Genomic DNA, 15,838 nt, shown 5'->3' with positions numbered 1-15,838 from the left:
ATCTGAACAGTAGGCTACAGTTCCCTTGATGTGCCAGAGGCCTATTTCAAGTCCGTCTTGTGACTGTCGAATTGGTATAGTGCCTCACAATCATCATACATAACATCGCCCAGCGCTGCTATCATCCTCTTTTACCACTTCACCAAATCTTCCCCGAACATAACTTTTCTGGCCCTTCCTTCGCTTTATTTTCAACTCTCCATTTCAACATTGTCCTTTTTGCCTCCATGGATAGATGTTAACTTTTTCTGCCCGTTCCCAAAAGCATTTGGCGATTGGCGTGTAGGCTATTTGGCGTGCGTACATTTAGGTCCAAGCTTATGCTTATGCACTAATGACTAAAATAATATAATGAACTTAGCTACTTGGCCAATAGCAATTTATAACCTTGACTCGAGGACGAAAGCAAAGTGCCACAAACACAGGGAAAAACGTCCATTAACTCTCACATCAGAATATTGGGCAGAGCTAAAGTTAGCAGGCTGTTACCTAGATAAGAAGCTCTCCCTGAAAGAGGAGAAGGGATCCTTAAAGGGCCTGCCCTAACCTGGCATAGACCATTCACACCTGTAAACGGGTACATTCTCAACAGTGATCATACACTTGAATAGCAATACTATTTCACTATTGATATTAAAATGGCCACAACTAAACTCGCTAATGAAAACAAAGGCATAATTAGCATCAACATAAGCATTTACAATAAACTTTTCAAAACACCCCAAAATAAATTATATGATAACCAGACTCTGGCATTTGTACATTTTTTAAATCTAATACTTTTTATCCCCAATTGGTAGTTACAGTCTTGTCCCATCGCTGCAACTCCCGTACGGACTCGGGAGAGGCGAAGGTCGAGAGCCATGCGTCCTCCGAAACACGACCCTGCTTCTTGACACACTGGGTCTCCCGGTCACGACCGGCTGTGACACAGCCTGGGATCGAACCCGGGTCTGTAGTGACGCCTCAAGCACTGCGATGTAGTGCCTTAGACCGCTGCGCCACTCGGGAGGCCCCATTTGGCGTTTGTGTTCTTATATAATACATAGCATAACATTTGATGGGAGTAGCGTTAACATAGTCATATTAGTAAGAAATCAGCTCCAAGGTTCGCCAGAGTGTCGTTTTGGTCTTTGGCGTCCCAACGCAGGTAAACACACTTTAGACCAAACACTGTCCCTGGCCCCTGTTGTTAAACACACTTTAGACCAAACACTGTCCCTGGCCCCTGTTGTTAAACACACTTTAGACCAAACACTGTCCCTGGCCCCTGTTGTTAAACACACTTTAGACCAAACACCGTCCCTGGCCCCTGTTGTTAAACACACTTTAGACCAAACATCGTCCCTGGCCCCTGTTGTTAAACACACTTTAGACCAAACACTGTCCCTGGCCCCTGTTGTTAAACACACTTTAGACCAAACACCGTCCCTGGCCCCTGTTGTTAAACACACTTTAGACCAAACACTGTCCCTGGCCCCTGTTGTTAAACACACTTTAGACCAAACACTGTCCCTGGCCCCTGTTGTTAAACACACTTTAGACCAAACACTGTCCCTGGCCCCTGTTGTTAAACACACTTTAGACCAAAACACCGTCCCTGGCCCCTGTTGTTAAACACACTTTAGACCAAACACTGTCCCTGGCCCCTGTTAATAAACACACCTTAGACCAAACACCGTCCCTGGGCCCTGTTGTTAAACACACTTTAGACCAAACACCGTCCCTGGCCCCTGTTGTTAAACACATTTTAGACCAAACACCGTCCCTGGCCCCTGTTGTTAAACACACTTTAGACCAAACACCGTCCCTGGCCCCTGTTGTTAAACACACTTTAGACCAAACACTGTCCCTGGCCCCTGTTGTTAAACACACTTTAGACCAAACACTGTCCCTGGCCCCTGTTGTTAAACACACTTTAGACCAAACACTGTCCCTGGCCCCTGTTAATAAACACACCTTAGACCAAACACCGTCCCTGGGCCCTGTTGTTAAACACACTTTAGACCAAACACCGTCCCTGGCCCCTGTTGTTAAACACATTTTAGACCAAACACCGTCCCTGGCCCCTGTTGTTAAACACACTTTAGACCAAACACCGTCCCTGGCCCCTGTTGTTAAACACACTTTAGACCAAACACTGTCCCTGGCCCCTGTTGTTAAACACACTTTAGACCAAACACCGTCCTTGGCCCCTGTTGTTAAACACATTTTAGACCAAACACTGTCCCTGGCCCCTGTTGTTAAACACACCTCTGCCTATTACTGTACAGTAGGGCCCCATGGGGATAAACTCAAAATACACCTGGACCTGTAGACTAAATACAGCTGAGACTGTAGTCAAAACATGGCAGGGCCTCTGTTCCAAACACACCAGGCTCTGTTTAAAATCCAATTAGCAGTTCTCACTCTTATCTCCTCTCTGTGTGTGTCTCTCTGCAGGACCAATCAGATGGTGAAGATCTTGTACTCCTTTGGAGTGTTTGTCAGCTTTGCCATCCAGTTCTTCGTCCCGGCGGAGATCATGATTCCCCCGGTCCAAGCAAGGCTACGGGAGAGCTGGAGGACACCCTGTGAGATGATCCTCAGAGGCCTGCTCGTCTGCCTCACCTGTGAGTACCTTCTCTCTGTCTATAGTATATACAGTATATATACACTACCGTTCAAAAGTTTGTGGTCACTTAGAAATGTCCTTGTTTTTGAAAGAAAAGCAATTTTGTTTGTCCATTAAGATACCATCAAATTGATCAGAAATACAGTGTAGACATTGTTAATGTTGTAAATGGCTATTGTAGCTACAATAGTGTATGTATGTAGCTACAAACGGTAGTGTATGTATCTATGGTTGACTGACTGACTACTTGTTTATCTGACCCGTGAGTACTTATATTGTACCTATGGTGTACTGATTGTGTATTACAGCTGTGAGTGAGTGGGACGATCCTAGCCTTTTATACATTTGCTACAAACAATCCCAAGGGAGATTATTTCTCTAGGGTTTGTGGGTAGCACGGCTGCCTGTGTATCCATGTAGCTGGGCTGTGAGAAACCTCTGAGAATCTTGTCTGTGTCCTCTGTTTGATTTACAAAGTGGGAGTGGTCTCAGTTGATTGGACCTGGAATTGATCTCTTCGGCTGAAAATCTGTTTTCGTCTGTGACACGTTCTGGCTAAGCACATAAAGAATGAAAATCAGGAATCATGAAATACTTTTTCCATATTTTTCCCGACGCAGACAGGCAGCCCCCAGATGTTGAATGAATGAACAAGCAGAAGATTGACTGCGGAATGGCTGGTTGTCATGGTGCTTTCAATCATCTCACTGTGTCTGAGTTGCACTATTCAAAGACTTTTATGGTGTCTGTCTTTGTCTGTACGTAAGGGGTGTTCTAATGGGTTACCCCAGGGAGAACCCAACCCAGGGAGCTACAGATATAGCTCTTCATCTCAAAGTAAAAACTGATGTTGTTAGTTTCCCTCCTCTCCTCTTCATCTCCTCTTCCTCTCAAAGTAAACACTGATGTTGTTAGTTTCCCTCCTCTTCATCTCAAAGTAAACACTGATGTTGTTAGTTTCCCTCCTCTCCTCTTCATCTCAAAGTAAACACTGATGTTGTTAGTTTCCCTCCTCTCCTCTTCATCTCAAAGTAAACACTGATGTTGTTAGTTTCCCTCCTCTCCTCTTCATCTCAAGTAAAACTGATGTTGTTAGTTTCCTCTTCATCTCAAAGTAAACACTGATGTTGTTAGTTTCCCTCCTCTTCATCTCAAAGTAAACACTGATGTTGTTAGTTTCCCTCCTCTCCTCTTCATCTCCTCTTCCTCTCAAAGTAAACGCTGATGTTGTTAGTTTCCCTCCTCTTCATCTCAAAGTAAACACTGATGTTGTTAGTTTCCCTCCTCTCCTCTTCATCTCAAAGTAAACACTGATGTTGTTAGTTTCCCCTCTCCTCTTCCTCTCAAAGTAAACGCTGATGTTGTTAGTTTCCCTCCTCTCCTCTTCCTCTCCTCTTCCTCTCAAAGTAAACACTGATGTTGTTAGTTTCCCTCCTCTTCATCTCAAAGTAAACGCTGATGTTGTTAGTTTCCCTCCTCTTCATCTCAAAGTAAACACTGATGTTGTTAGTTTCCCTCCTCTTCATCTCAGTACGCTGATGTTGTTAGTCCTCCTCTTCATCTCAAAGTAAACACTGATGTTGTTAGTTTCCCTCCTCTTCATCTCAAAGTAAACACTGATGTTGTTAGTTTCCCTCCTCTCCTCTTCATCTCAAAGTAAACACTGATGTCTTTAGTTCCATCCTTCTGTCTGAAATTATTAATTGGAAGAAGTTAAGTTAGAGCTGGCTAACGGATGGAAGAATAATGAATAGCATGACTGCATAAAAGAGGAAACTACTGAGGAGGAGGTGGAGGATGAGGAGGAGAGCATTAGAAACAGATCCTCAGTAGATGTCTGTCTGTCCACAGACACTGCATACCAACTAATGTGGCCAGTCGGAGCCTGCTAGGATACGATACTACACCTGGCCTTTTTGCCCAGTTTTATTTTAACCAACTCCACACTCTGCTTTGTAGTTACCAGAAGCCCTGTCCATGGGGCTGAACTGTCTGAATAGTGAGAACCCTGTCCATGGTGCTGAACTGGCTGGGTGAATAGGCCTGGCTAAACAGACGGTGCTGCCCATGGTAGACCTACCATAACCTTAACCAGAGGGAGGTTAGAAGTGAAATTCAGCGACAACTTAATGCAATGAACTAAGCATTACTAGTCCCTCATCCACAACATGTAATCCCTGTTCCCAGACCTCCCCCTCCAACCTTGTTTCTGCAGTACAACGTGATGCAGCGTCAACTATGAAGCTTAACATGCATTAGCTTGCGTTGAAGGTGTCGAGTTTATAAATATATATATATCCTAAAAAAGTAATTGATGAATTTATGTTGACGGAGGGGAAATTCTGATGTCATATAGTATCTCTTTTGTTTTGTCTTAATACCTGTCTTTGGATAAATTGAATCAGCCGCTGAACCGTAGAGCCACCCAGAAGTGATATATATATCTCAGTTTACCACCGTCGCTCGCGCAAACCCTTATTTATGATATTCATGAAGTTGGGCATGATGACAGAACGTTCCTCCAACCATCTATTCATTCATCTGTTCGTCCCCCCCAATCCATATATTCCTTCATGTATGTATCTTTCTGTCTGTTCTGTCCTGTCACCTATCCGATCCTCAGTTAGCAAAATAAAATATTTGACAGAATACTGAATACATCCATCTCTTTAAGGGTAAAACAGCATCTGAAAATGACATTTTAAGGAAGGGAAAGTGTCTTCTTTCCTTCCTGAATTAACTATTAAGGTAGTTTGCTGATGAATGCACATCACAGATAACTACACACTTTTCTCAGTTTGTCTCTGTAGGACCATATATCCAGCTTCAGGTATTCTACTTTATTACTGTTGTAGAAGACCCTTTTATTGCTGTCTGTCTCTGTGTTTGCATCATAATTGGTTACCTATTAAATATGACTTTACTCTCATGGTTTTAGTTTTTTTTAAATAACTTTGCTATTTGATAATGCTGGTCTAACTGGTCGGGGCCCAGATATGCTTACCGGCCTGTACTGGGTAGAAATATGGTCAGATGCGGCCTCCCAAGTGGCGCAGTGGTCTAAGGCACTGCATCGCAGTACTAGCTGTGCCACTGGAGGTCCTGGTTCGAGTCCAGGCTCTGTCGCAGCCGGCCGCAACCGGGAGACCCATGGGGCAGCGCACAATTGGCCCAGCGTCGTCCAGGTTAGGGGAGGGTTTGGCCAGCAGGGATGTTCCCATTGCGCACTAGCGACTCCTGTGGTGGGCCGGGCACAGTGCACACTGAGGTGTACAGTGTTTCCTCCGACGCATTGGTGCGGCTGGCTTCCATGTTAAGCGGGCATTGCGTCAAGAAGCAGTGAGGCTTGGAAGACACACGGCTCTCACTGTATATACACCCTACTCTCGACCTTCGCCTCTCCCGTGTCCGTATGGGAGTTGTAGCGATGGGACAAGACTGTAACAACCAATTGGACACCACAAAATTGGGGAGAAAAGGGGTAAAGAAATTTATAAAGACATGGTCAGATGCAACCTTCACTAGTTGTTCAGTTCTCGGTAGATGGAATTAAGCTGAAAGTGAACATCAAAGTGTCTGCATGTATTTTACATGTGTAGGGTATATACAGTGATGTTTTCCTCTTGGTGGTGTGGAGTTGTGGGGACCTTGCTGTATTTCCTGGTTTATGGCCCCAGTGAGACCCAGTGTTTTATTTGCCTTGTCACCCTGCTGTTGGTCAAACCTGAGACACATAAAACGTACCATGGAACAGGGTGTACAGCAAGGTTTCTATCTCTCTTGTGTGTGTGTGTGTGGCTCAGTTGGTAGAGTATGGCGCTTGCAACGCCAGGGTTGTGGGGGTCGAAACCCACGGGGGACCTGTATGAAAAAGCAAGAAAATGTATGTACTCACTACTGTAAGTCGCTCTGGATAAGAGCGTCTGCTAAATGACTAAAATGTAAATGTTAAAAGTGTGGGTGTGGAAGTGAGAGAGATACAGTGGGGAGAACAAGTATTTGATACACTACTGATTTTGCAGGTTTTCAGAAATCCAGAAAATCACATTGTATGATTTTTAAGTAATTAATTTGCATTTTATTGCATGACATAAGAATTTGATCACCTACCAACCAGTAAGAATTCCGGCTGTCACAGACCTGTTAGTTTTTCTTTAAGAAGCCCTCCTGTTCTCCACTCATTACCTGTATTAACTGCACCTGTTTGAACTCGTTACCTGTATAAAAGACACCTGTCCACACACTCAATCAAACAGACTCCAACCTCTCCACAATGGCCAAGACCAGAGAGCTGTATAAGGACATCAGGGATAAAATTGTAGACCTGCACAAGGCTAGGATGGGCTACAGAACAATAGGCAAGCAGCTTGGTGAGAAGGCAACAACTGTTGGCGCAATTATTAGAAAATGGAAGAAGTTCAAGATGACGGTCAATCACCCTCGGTCTGGGGCTCCATGCAAGATCTCACCTCGTGGGGCATCAATGATCATGAGGATCAGCCCAGAACTACACGGCAGGACCTGGTCAATGACCTGAAGAGAGCTGGGACCACAGTCTCAAAGAAAACCATTAGTAACACACTATGCTGTCATGGATTAAAATCCTGCAGCGCACGCAAGGTCCCCCTGCTCAAGCCAGCGCATGTCCAGGCCCATCTGAAGTTTGCCAATGACCATCTGGATGATCCAGAGGAGGAATGGGAGAAGGTCATGTGGTCTGATGAGACAAAAATAGAGCTTTCTGGTCTAAACTCCACTCGCCGTGTTTGGAGGAAGAAGAAGGATGAGTACAACCCCAAGAACACCATCCCAAGCATTGAAGATGGGTCGTGGCTGGGTCTTCCAGCATGACAACGACCCAAACACACAGCCAGGGCAACTAAGGAGTGGCTCTGTAAGAAGCATCTCAAGGTCCTGGAGTGGCCTAGCCAGTCTCCAGACCTGAACCCAATAGAAAATCTTTGGAGGGAGCTGAAAGTCCGTATTGCCCAGCGACAGCCCCGAAACCTGAAGGATCTGGAGAAGGTCTGTATGGAGGAGTGGGCCAAAATCCCTGCTGCAGTGTGCGCAAACCTGGTCAAGATCTACAGGAAACGTATGAGCTCTGTAATTGCAAACAAAGGTTTCTGTACCAAATATTAAGTTCTGCTTTTCTGATGTATCAAATACTTATGTCAAGCAATAAAATGCAAATTAATTACTTAAAAATCATACAATGTGATTTTCTGGATTTTTGTTTTAGATTCCGTCTCTCACAGTTGAAGTGTACCTATGATAAAAATTACAGACCTCTACATGCTTTGTAAGTAGGAAAACCTGCAAAATCGGCAGTGTATCAAATACTTGTTCTCCCCACTGTATGTAATATGGGGACACGAGGGACACGTGTCTCTGTGTGCTCTTTCATCCCTTCATAAACAGCAATATTATTTTAATTCTATTAAACTCCAGGGATATACAGTGAGGGGGAAAAAAGTATTTGATCCCCTGCTGATTTTGTACGTTTTCCCACTGACAAAGAAATGATCAGTCTATAATTTTAATGGTAGGTTTATTTGAACAGTGAGAGACAGAATAACAACAAAAAAATCCTGAAAAACGCATTTTAATGAGGGAAATAAGTATTTGACCCCTCTGCAAAACATGACTTAGTACTTGGTGGCAAAACCCTTGTTGGCAATCACAGAGGTCAGACGTTTCTTGTAGTTGGCCACCAGGTTTGCAAACATCTCAGGAGGGATTTTGTCCCACTCCTCTTTGCAGATCTTCTCCAAGTCATTAAGGTTTCGAGGCTGACGTTTGGCAACTCAAACCTTCAGCTCCCTCCACAGATTTTCTATGGGATTAAGGTCTGGAGACTGTCTAGGCCACTCCAGGACCTTAATGTGCTTCTTCTTGAGCCACTCCTTTGTTGCCTTGAGCCACACCTTTGTTGCCACTCCTTTGTTGCCTTCCGATACCGGAATTTGATTTCCCTACATGCACCTTGGCAGCTCTCAGATGTGTAGGCTAACAATATGTATTGTTTTAATTAGAGGAGGGTAATGAGTAGGTAAGGTCTCTGATGAACTGACTAAATGTACGTCTGTGTGTCTGCTGGGAGAATGATGAGAATGGGCCGGGATGAGATGTGAGCTCTCTCTCTCTCTCCTCTCTCTCTCTCTCTCTCTCACTCACTCACTCACTCACTCACTCACTCACTCACTCACTCACTCACTCACTCACTCACTCACTCACTCACTCACTCACTCACTCACTCACTCACTCACATATGATGATGATGAAGTCTCCTAGGACCAACACTCCCGATTCCATTGGCAGTGTGCAGCGCTCACCTTGGTTTAACTTTGTGGTTGTTTGTGTACTTTGGTATGAGTTGTGTGTGTGTATATAACCTTGTCTAAGTTCTGTATTTGTGTATGTCCCTTTCCTCTATCTCTACTTTTGAGTGTCTATTTTTCTGCCTGCCTGTCTGAACAGAGACTGAACATCGAGGCGAGTTGGACCTTCTGACTCCAGTTTACACACATGCACACACAAAACAAAGTCTGGGCCTCGCTCGTAATAATGTGCCCGGCAACAAACATCATTGATAGAAAACAGACATTACTAATCCATCCACGTCTCATCTTTATGGGAAACACCCACCTCCGCTCTGCAGCTAATTTTGCTGCTGTTCTCCGTCTGCCTCCAGTTCTAACACGATGCATGCTTCCCCTGCTAACGCATGCTCTGGATGTCTCTCACTATCTCCCCCTATACACACACACACTTACGTACTTATGCACACACACGCAGATGCAGACACGCATGCACTCATGCACGCACGCACACACATAAAGAAGTAAAAAAGCATTAGAGGTACTCCGGGACTCCCATTTCCAGAAGCCAACTCAGTGGTGAGATGCAGTGAGTTGCTGGTGTGAAAAGAGCATCTGAGAATGAACAGCAGAGCAAAGCAGATGGGAGGGAAGTTAAGTTCACTCCCCGCTGTGAAGGACTGTCTGTCTGACTCAGTACTCTACTGTGAGGTTTGGGGTTACAGAGGAGATGTGAACTGGGCCTGGAATTTACTTTGTGTAGTTTGATAGTGTGTCTGTTGTGGAACATTTGGGGATGAGGGTGTTAATGTTGGGGTGATGTGTCAAATTTACTCTGACTTTCTTCAAAGTTACTTACCTTTAAACTTTTTTGGTTACTACAATAGGCTAAGAGTCACTGTGCTTCATTGGTGCAGCTTTGTTATGATGCGTGTAATAATGTTCTCTTTGTAAGCACCAGAGCAGAAATGTGGCCATTACGAGACATTAAACACCGGTCAACAGGCCAACAGGCCTTTGTTTCAACTTGTTTGTTAGCTAAGAAGGGAAGTAAAAGGCTTTGCATGCTTTTTCCAAACACACACACACATAGACCACATTGACAGACACACCGACAGACACACAGAGCAAGCATCAGAGGGACATTTCTAGACAGGTGATATCTAGGGACTTCTATTTCTTTGTACCATTGTTTTGCACAGCCAAAAGACCAGCGCTGCAGAAAGAAGAAAACAGGTTCAGGGACTCTCCTCCCCTCTCCCTGCCTCTCTCCTCTCTCCCTGCCTCTCCTCCCCTCTCCCTGCCTCTCTCCCCCTCTCCTCCCCTCTCCCTGCCTCTCTCCTCTCTCCCTGCCTCTCCTCCCCTCTCCCTGCCTCTCCTCCCCTCTCCCTGCCTCTCTCCCTCTCTCCCCCCTCTCCTCCCCTCTCCCTGCCTCTCTCCTCTCTCCCCCTATCCTCCCCTCTCCCTGCCTCTCTCCTTTCTCCCCCTCTCCTCCCCTCTCCCTGCCTCTCTCCTCTCTCCCCCTCTCCTCCCCTCTCCCTGCCTCTCTCCTCTGCTCCCCTCTCCCTGGCTCTCTCCTCTCTCCCCCTCTCCTCCCCTCTCCCTGGCTCTCTCCTCTCTCCCCCTCTCTCTTCCCCTCTCCCTGCCTCTCTCCTCTCTTCCCCTCTCCCTGCCTCTCTCCTCTCTCCCCCTCTCCTCCCCTCTCCCTGCCTCTCTCCTCTTCCCCTCTCATCCCCTCTCCCTGCCTCTCTCCTCTCCCCCCCTCTCCCTGCCTCTCCTCCCTTCTCCCTGGCTCTCTCCTCTCTCCCCCTCTCCTCCCCTATCCCTGCCTCTCTCCTCTCTTCCCCTCTCCCTGCCTCTCTCCTCTCTTCCCCTCTCCTCCCCCTCTCTCTGCCTCTCTCCCCCTCTCCTCCCCTCTCCCTGCCTCTCTTCTCTCTCCCCGGCGCAGGTAGCAGCCTGTACCAGATGGGCAGAGCAGGTGTGTGGGGGAAGAGGACACTTTAGGAAACATTTCAAAATGTAATGAGCTCCACCACCCTAGTCCAGGAGAAATGCAACATAAATCAATATTATTATCCCACCGCCGTGCCGTACGGATTCATTTAGTGGTGTGTATATGCTATAGTGTTGCACGGTATACCGGTACTATCATTTTTGTTACGTTCGGTACTTCTGTCAAATGTCTCCCATGATTCAGAGGATCAAGTCTGTATCAGCGCAGCCCCTTTATAGGGCGCCTGCTCCTCTTCCTCATCCATTACTAGAGCTGTCTGGCTGCGTTGTTAGCGCCCCACTCATGCTGCACAGAAGTTTAAACTCTTAAATAATGCGACAAAACATGTTGAAACTGTTCGCAAAACAATGTCCATACAGGCTAGAACACTTTTGCAATGCAAGACGATACCGATAGCTTCCAGTTTTAATTGTAGGCTAACTTTCCTTGCTAGCTTACAGCTGAATTCACTACCCTAGTACTTTGTTTGTGAAACCATAAGGCAAAATATGCTGATTTCAAAGCTGATTGTCACCAAAAACTTCACTTTGTCTCCGTCGCCACCAGAAACTCATTCACTTCTTCCTCCCCTCCCATCTGGTTTCTACTAGATTTAAATAGCCACAAAGTCAGATTCCACAGCCATCCTAGAGACAGCATACACTTTTATAATAGAGGTGATAGCTTCTTCTGTGCAAATGTCGTTGATCAGTACAATAAAATATGTTCTCCTAGCGGTTGCCAATAAAGTAAGCCCTAAATGTAAGGGTGTTTATCATCTGTAGCGTCATGATATCAGCTAAAACAAGCTCCATAACTCAATGCATGCACACACTCCTATTGAATAATATGCGTTCACCTGTATTGTGAAGAGACCTATAAGGCTACATCTTGATTTACCCAGTTTTTCCAATAGAGATTTACCATTCAAATAAATTATTACCATTATGTTGTTTTGTAGTTAGATTGGTAAAAACTAAGTGAAATTGATTGTATAATTGATTAATTAATGGCTGTGTTCAAATGTAATGATATTGAACTCAAACGATGCCCCAAAATTTGTGGAGTGGTTGAAATGCGAGTTTTAATGACTCCAACCTAAGTGTATGTAAACTTCCGACTTCAACTGTATATGCTTTGTACACACAGTAGAGGGGGTTAGAAGTGATTGTTTGAGCAGTCCATTTTTAACAACAGCCAAAGAAGAGGAGCAGGCCAGTATATTGATTGCTGCACCTCCATAGTTGGTATAATGGCGCTATACAACGGTCATATTAAAGGTTTTGTTGTGTTGGTAGTAACGCCAGGAAGAACCGTGTTCTCCTCTCACACTCCAAGCTTTAGGTCAGAGAAAACCTAACTGGGGATTTTAGTGTGTCAGCATGTTTCCCCCCCCAGTATAATGTATTCAAAGAACTTCACTGTCATGTATCGTGATGGTATCGAGTATCGTGATACTAAACCTGGTCAAAATTCTGCTATTGTGACAACACTAGTGTGTGTGTGTGTGTGTGTGTGTATCAGTGTAATTCAGTGCTTCTGGGGTCTGTCCTTATTAGATATTGATGAAAGAGACTGATAAGACAAAGTATCTTCAAATCGATTCCTCCAGAATGTTTGTTTGTTTGTCTGTCTGCCTGCGAGGCTCATCCTGATATGGAGTGTGTGTTTGTCTGTCTGCCTGCGAGGCTCATCCTGATATGGAGTGTGTGTTTGTCTGTCTGCCTGCGAGGCTCATCCTGATATGGAGTGTGTGTTTGTCTGTCTGCCTGCGAGGCTCATCCTGATATGGAGTGTGTGTTTGTCTGTCTGCCTGCGAGGCTCATCCTGATATGGAGTGTGTGTTTGTCTGTCTGCCTGCGAGGCTCATCCTGATATGGAGTGTGTGTTTGTCTGTCTGCCTGCGAGGCTCATCCTGATATGGAGTGTGTGTTTGTCTGTCTGCCTGCGAGGCTCATCCTGATATGGAGTGTGTGTTTGTCTGCCTGTGAGGCTCATCCTGATATTGAGTGTGTGTTTGTCTGTATAGAGGAGAATGATCTCCAAGATAATCTCTGTGTTATCATCATTCTACATTGTTCCCACTTGAGTCTTATCAAACTTTACAGTGTCGTTCAGGAGTCACCAATAGCCCTGAAACATGAGTCATACAGCACAGACATAAATGTCCTGTTAGTCCCACCTGCATGACTGGAGAAGCCTTCTAGCTTACTAGTGGACTGTTGAGTTAACCCTAATGTACTAGTGGACTGTTGAGTTAACCCTAACCTACTAGTGGACTGTTGAGTTAACCCTAACCTACTAGTGGACTGTTGAGTTAACCCTAATGTACTAGTGGACTGTTGAGTTAACCCTAACCTACTAGTGGACTGTTGAGTTAACCCTAACCTACTAGTGGACTGTTGAGTTAACCCTAACCTACTAGTGGACTGTTGAGTTAACCCTAACCTACTAGTGGACTGTTGAGTTAACCCTAACCTACTAGTGGACTGTTGAGTTAACCCTAACCTACTAGTGGACTGTTGAGTTAACCCTAATGTACTAGTGGACTGTTGAGTTAACCCTAACCTACTAGTGGACTGTTGAGTTAACCCTAACCTACTAGTGGACTGTTGAGTTAACCCTAATGTACTAGTGGACTGTTGAGTTAACCCTAACCTACTAGTGGACTGTTGAGTTAACCCTAATGTACTAGTGGACTGTTGAGTTAACCCTAATGTACTAGTGGACTATTGAGTTAACCCTAACCTACTAGTGGACTGTTGAGTTAACCCTAACCTACTAGTGGACTGTTGAGTTAACCCTAATGTACTAGTGAACTGTTGAGTTAACCCTAACCTACTAGTGGACTGTTGAGTTAACCCTAACCTACTAGTGGACTGTTGAGTTAACCCTAACCTACTAGTGGACTGTTGAGTTAACCCTAACCTACTAGTGGACTGTTGAGTTAACCCTAATGTACTAGTGGACTGTTGAGTTAACCCTAATGTACTAGTGGACTGTTGAGTTAACCCTAGCGTACTAGTGGACTGAGAGAGAGGGAGATTGAAGGGAAGAGGTAAAGCCAGATTTAGAAAGCGAGGGATGGAGAGGCAGAGTAATAGAAACATTTACTGCTTCCTGATCAGAGAGAATCATGGTCCGGTCATCATGGCCGACCCACAGAGAGCACTTTCTCCTCAGGAGCCTGAGGCCTTCCCTTCACCTGACACTCACACGCAGACACACACGCACAAGCATGTACACATGCATGCAACATTCATTAGTGTGCCCTCCGGGGTGTACACTTCAGTCCAGTCAGCTGTTTCAGGCAGGCCCACTCTGGCACCAGTCCTCTCTATGTCCTGTGTCATTCAGCTTGATAAACTCTCAGATCCACCTCTACGCAGACGACACCATTTTGTATACATCTGGCCCTTCATTGGACACTGTGTTAACAAACCTCCAAACGAGCTTCAATGCCATACAACAATCCTTCAGTAGCCTCCAACTGCTCTTAAACACTAGTAAAACTAAATGCATGCTTTTCAATCGAACGCTGCTGGCACCCGCCCACCCGACTAGAATCACCACTCTCGACGGGTCTGACCTAGAGTATGTGGACAACTACAAATACCTAGGTGTCTGGTTAGACTGTAAACTCAACTTCCAGACTCACATAAAGAATCTCCAATCCAAAGTTAAATCTAGAATCAGCTTCCTATTTCGCAACAAAGCCTCCTTCACTCATGCTGCCAAACATGCCCTCGTAAAACTGACTATCCTACCGATCCTTGACTTTGGCGATGTCATTTACAAAATAGCCTCCAACACTCTACTCAGCAAATTGGATGTAGTCTATCACAGTGCCATCCGTTTTGTCTCCAAAGCCCCATACACTACCCACCACTGTGACCTGTACGCTCTTGTTGGCTGGTCCTCACTACATGTTCGTCGTCAAACCCACTGGCTCCAGGCCATCTATAAATCACTGCTAGGCAAATCCCCGCCTTATCTTAGCTCATTGGTCACCGTAGCAGCACCCACCCGTAGTCTGCGCTCCAGCAGGTATATCTCACTGGTCATTCCCAAAGCCAACACCTCCTTTGGCCGCCATTCCTTCCAGTTCTCTGCTGCCAATGACTGGAACGAATTGCAAAAATCTCTGAAGCTGGAGACTCTTATCTCCCTCACTAACTTTAAGCATCAGTTGTCAGAGCACCTTACCGATCACTGCACCTGTACACAGCCCATCTGAAATTAGCCCACCCAACTACCTCATCCCTATATTGTTATTTATTTTGCTCTTTTGCACCCCAGTATCTCTATTTGCACATAATCTCTTGCACATCTAGCATTCCAGTGTTAATACTATTGTAATTATTTTGCACTATAGCCTATTTATTGCCTTACCTCCATAACTTGCTACATTTGCACACACTGTATATATATTTTCTGTTGTATTTTTGACTTTATGTTTTTTACCCCATATGTAACTCTGTGTTGTTTTTATTGCACTGCTTTGCTTTATCTTGGCCAGGTCGCAGTTGTAAATGAGAACCTGTTCTCAACTGGCTTACCTGGTTAAATAAAGGTGAAATAAAAAATAAAAAAATCAATATCAAGGCCTTTTGACAAGTCTGCTCTAAGTTGAGGTCTATTCAAAGTGTACTAACCTCATCACGCCTGTGGGGATCTGCCTCAAAGCTAGACTTTTATATGAGACTATCACCCTCCACCCCTTACACACACACAAAATGAACAGTTTGAGGTTGAAAGCTAATAGAGAGTGCCTTCCTAATGAGAAAGGGTACATAGAGTATGACACGTACCTGTGTCTGACCTCAGCCTCAACCCATAGATACATGCTGTTTCAGAGGATTCATAGGTCATCATTATAGCCACCATTGACTTGTTTGAAACAGTGAAAGA

General features: G+C 45.0%; 1 protein-coding gene across 2 annotated transcripts in view; it reads left to right on the top strand.

The window, feature by feature from the left end:
- The window catches only part of slc36a4 (solute carrier family 36 member 4), a 181,823-nt gene that overhangs the window by 53,491 nt on the left and 112,494 nt on the right, over positions 1 to 15,838 (top strand). For both annotated transcript variants that reach the window (XM_041876836.2, XM_041876835.2), the window contains exon 11: positions 2,443 to 2,612. In XM_041876836.2, the coding sequence (XP_041732770.2) occupies positions 2,443 to 2,612 (170 nt within the window). The remainder of the gene's footprint in view (positions 1 to 2,442; positions 2,613 to 15,838) is intronic.

Source organism: Coregonus clupeaformis, chromosome 5 (genome assembly GCF_020615455.1).
Source record: "Coregonus clupeaformis isolate EN_2021a chromosome 5, ASM2061545v1, whole genome shotgun sequence".
Lineage (NCBI taxonomy): Eukaryota > Metazoa > Chordata > Actinopteri > Salmoniformes > Salmonidae > Coregonus > Coregonus clupeaformis.
The sequence above is the reverse complement of the archived record's forward strand: the minus strand, read 5'-3'. Positions and strand labels throughout refer to the sequence as shown.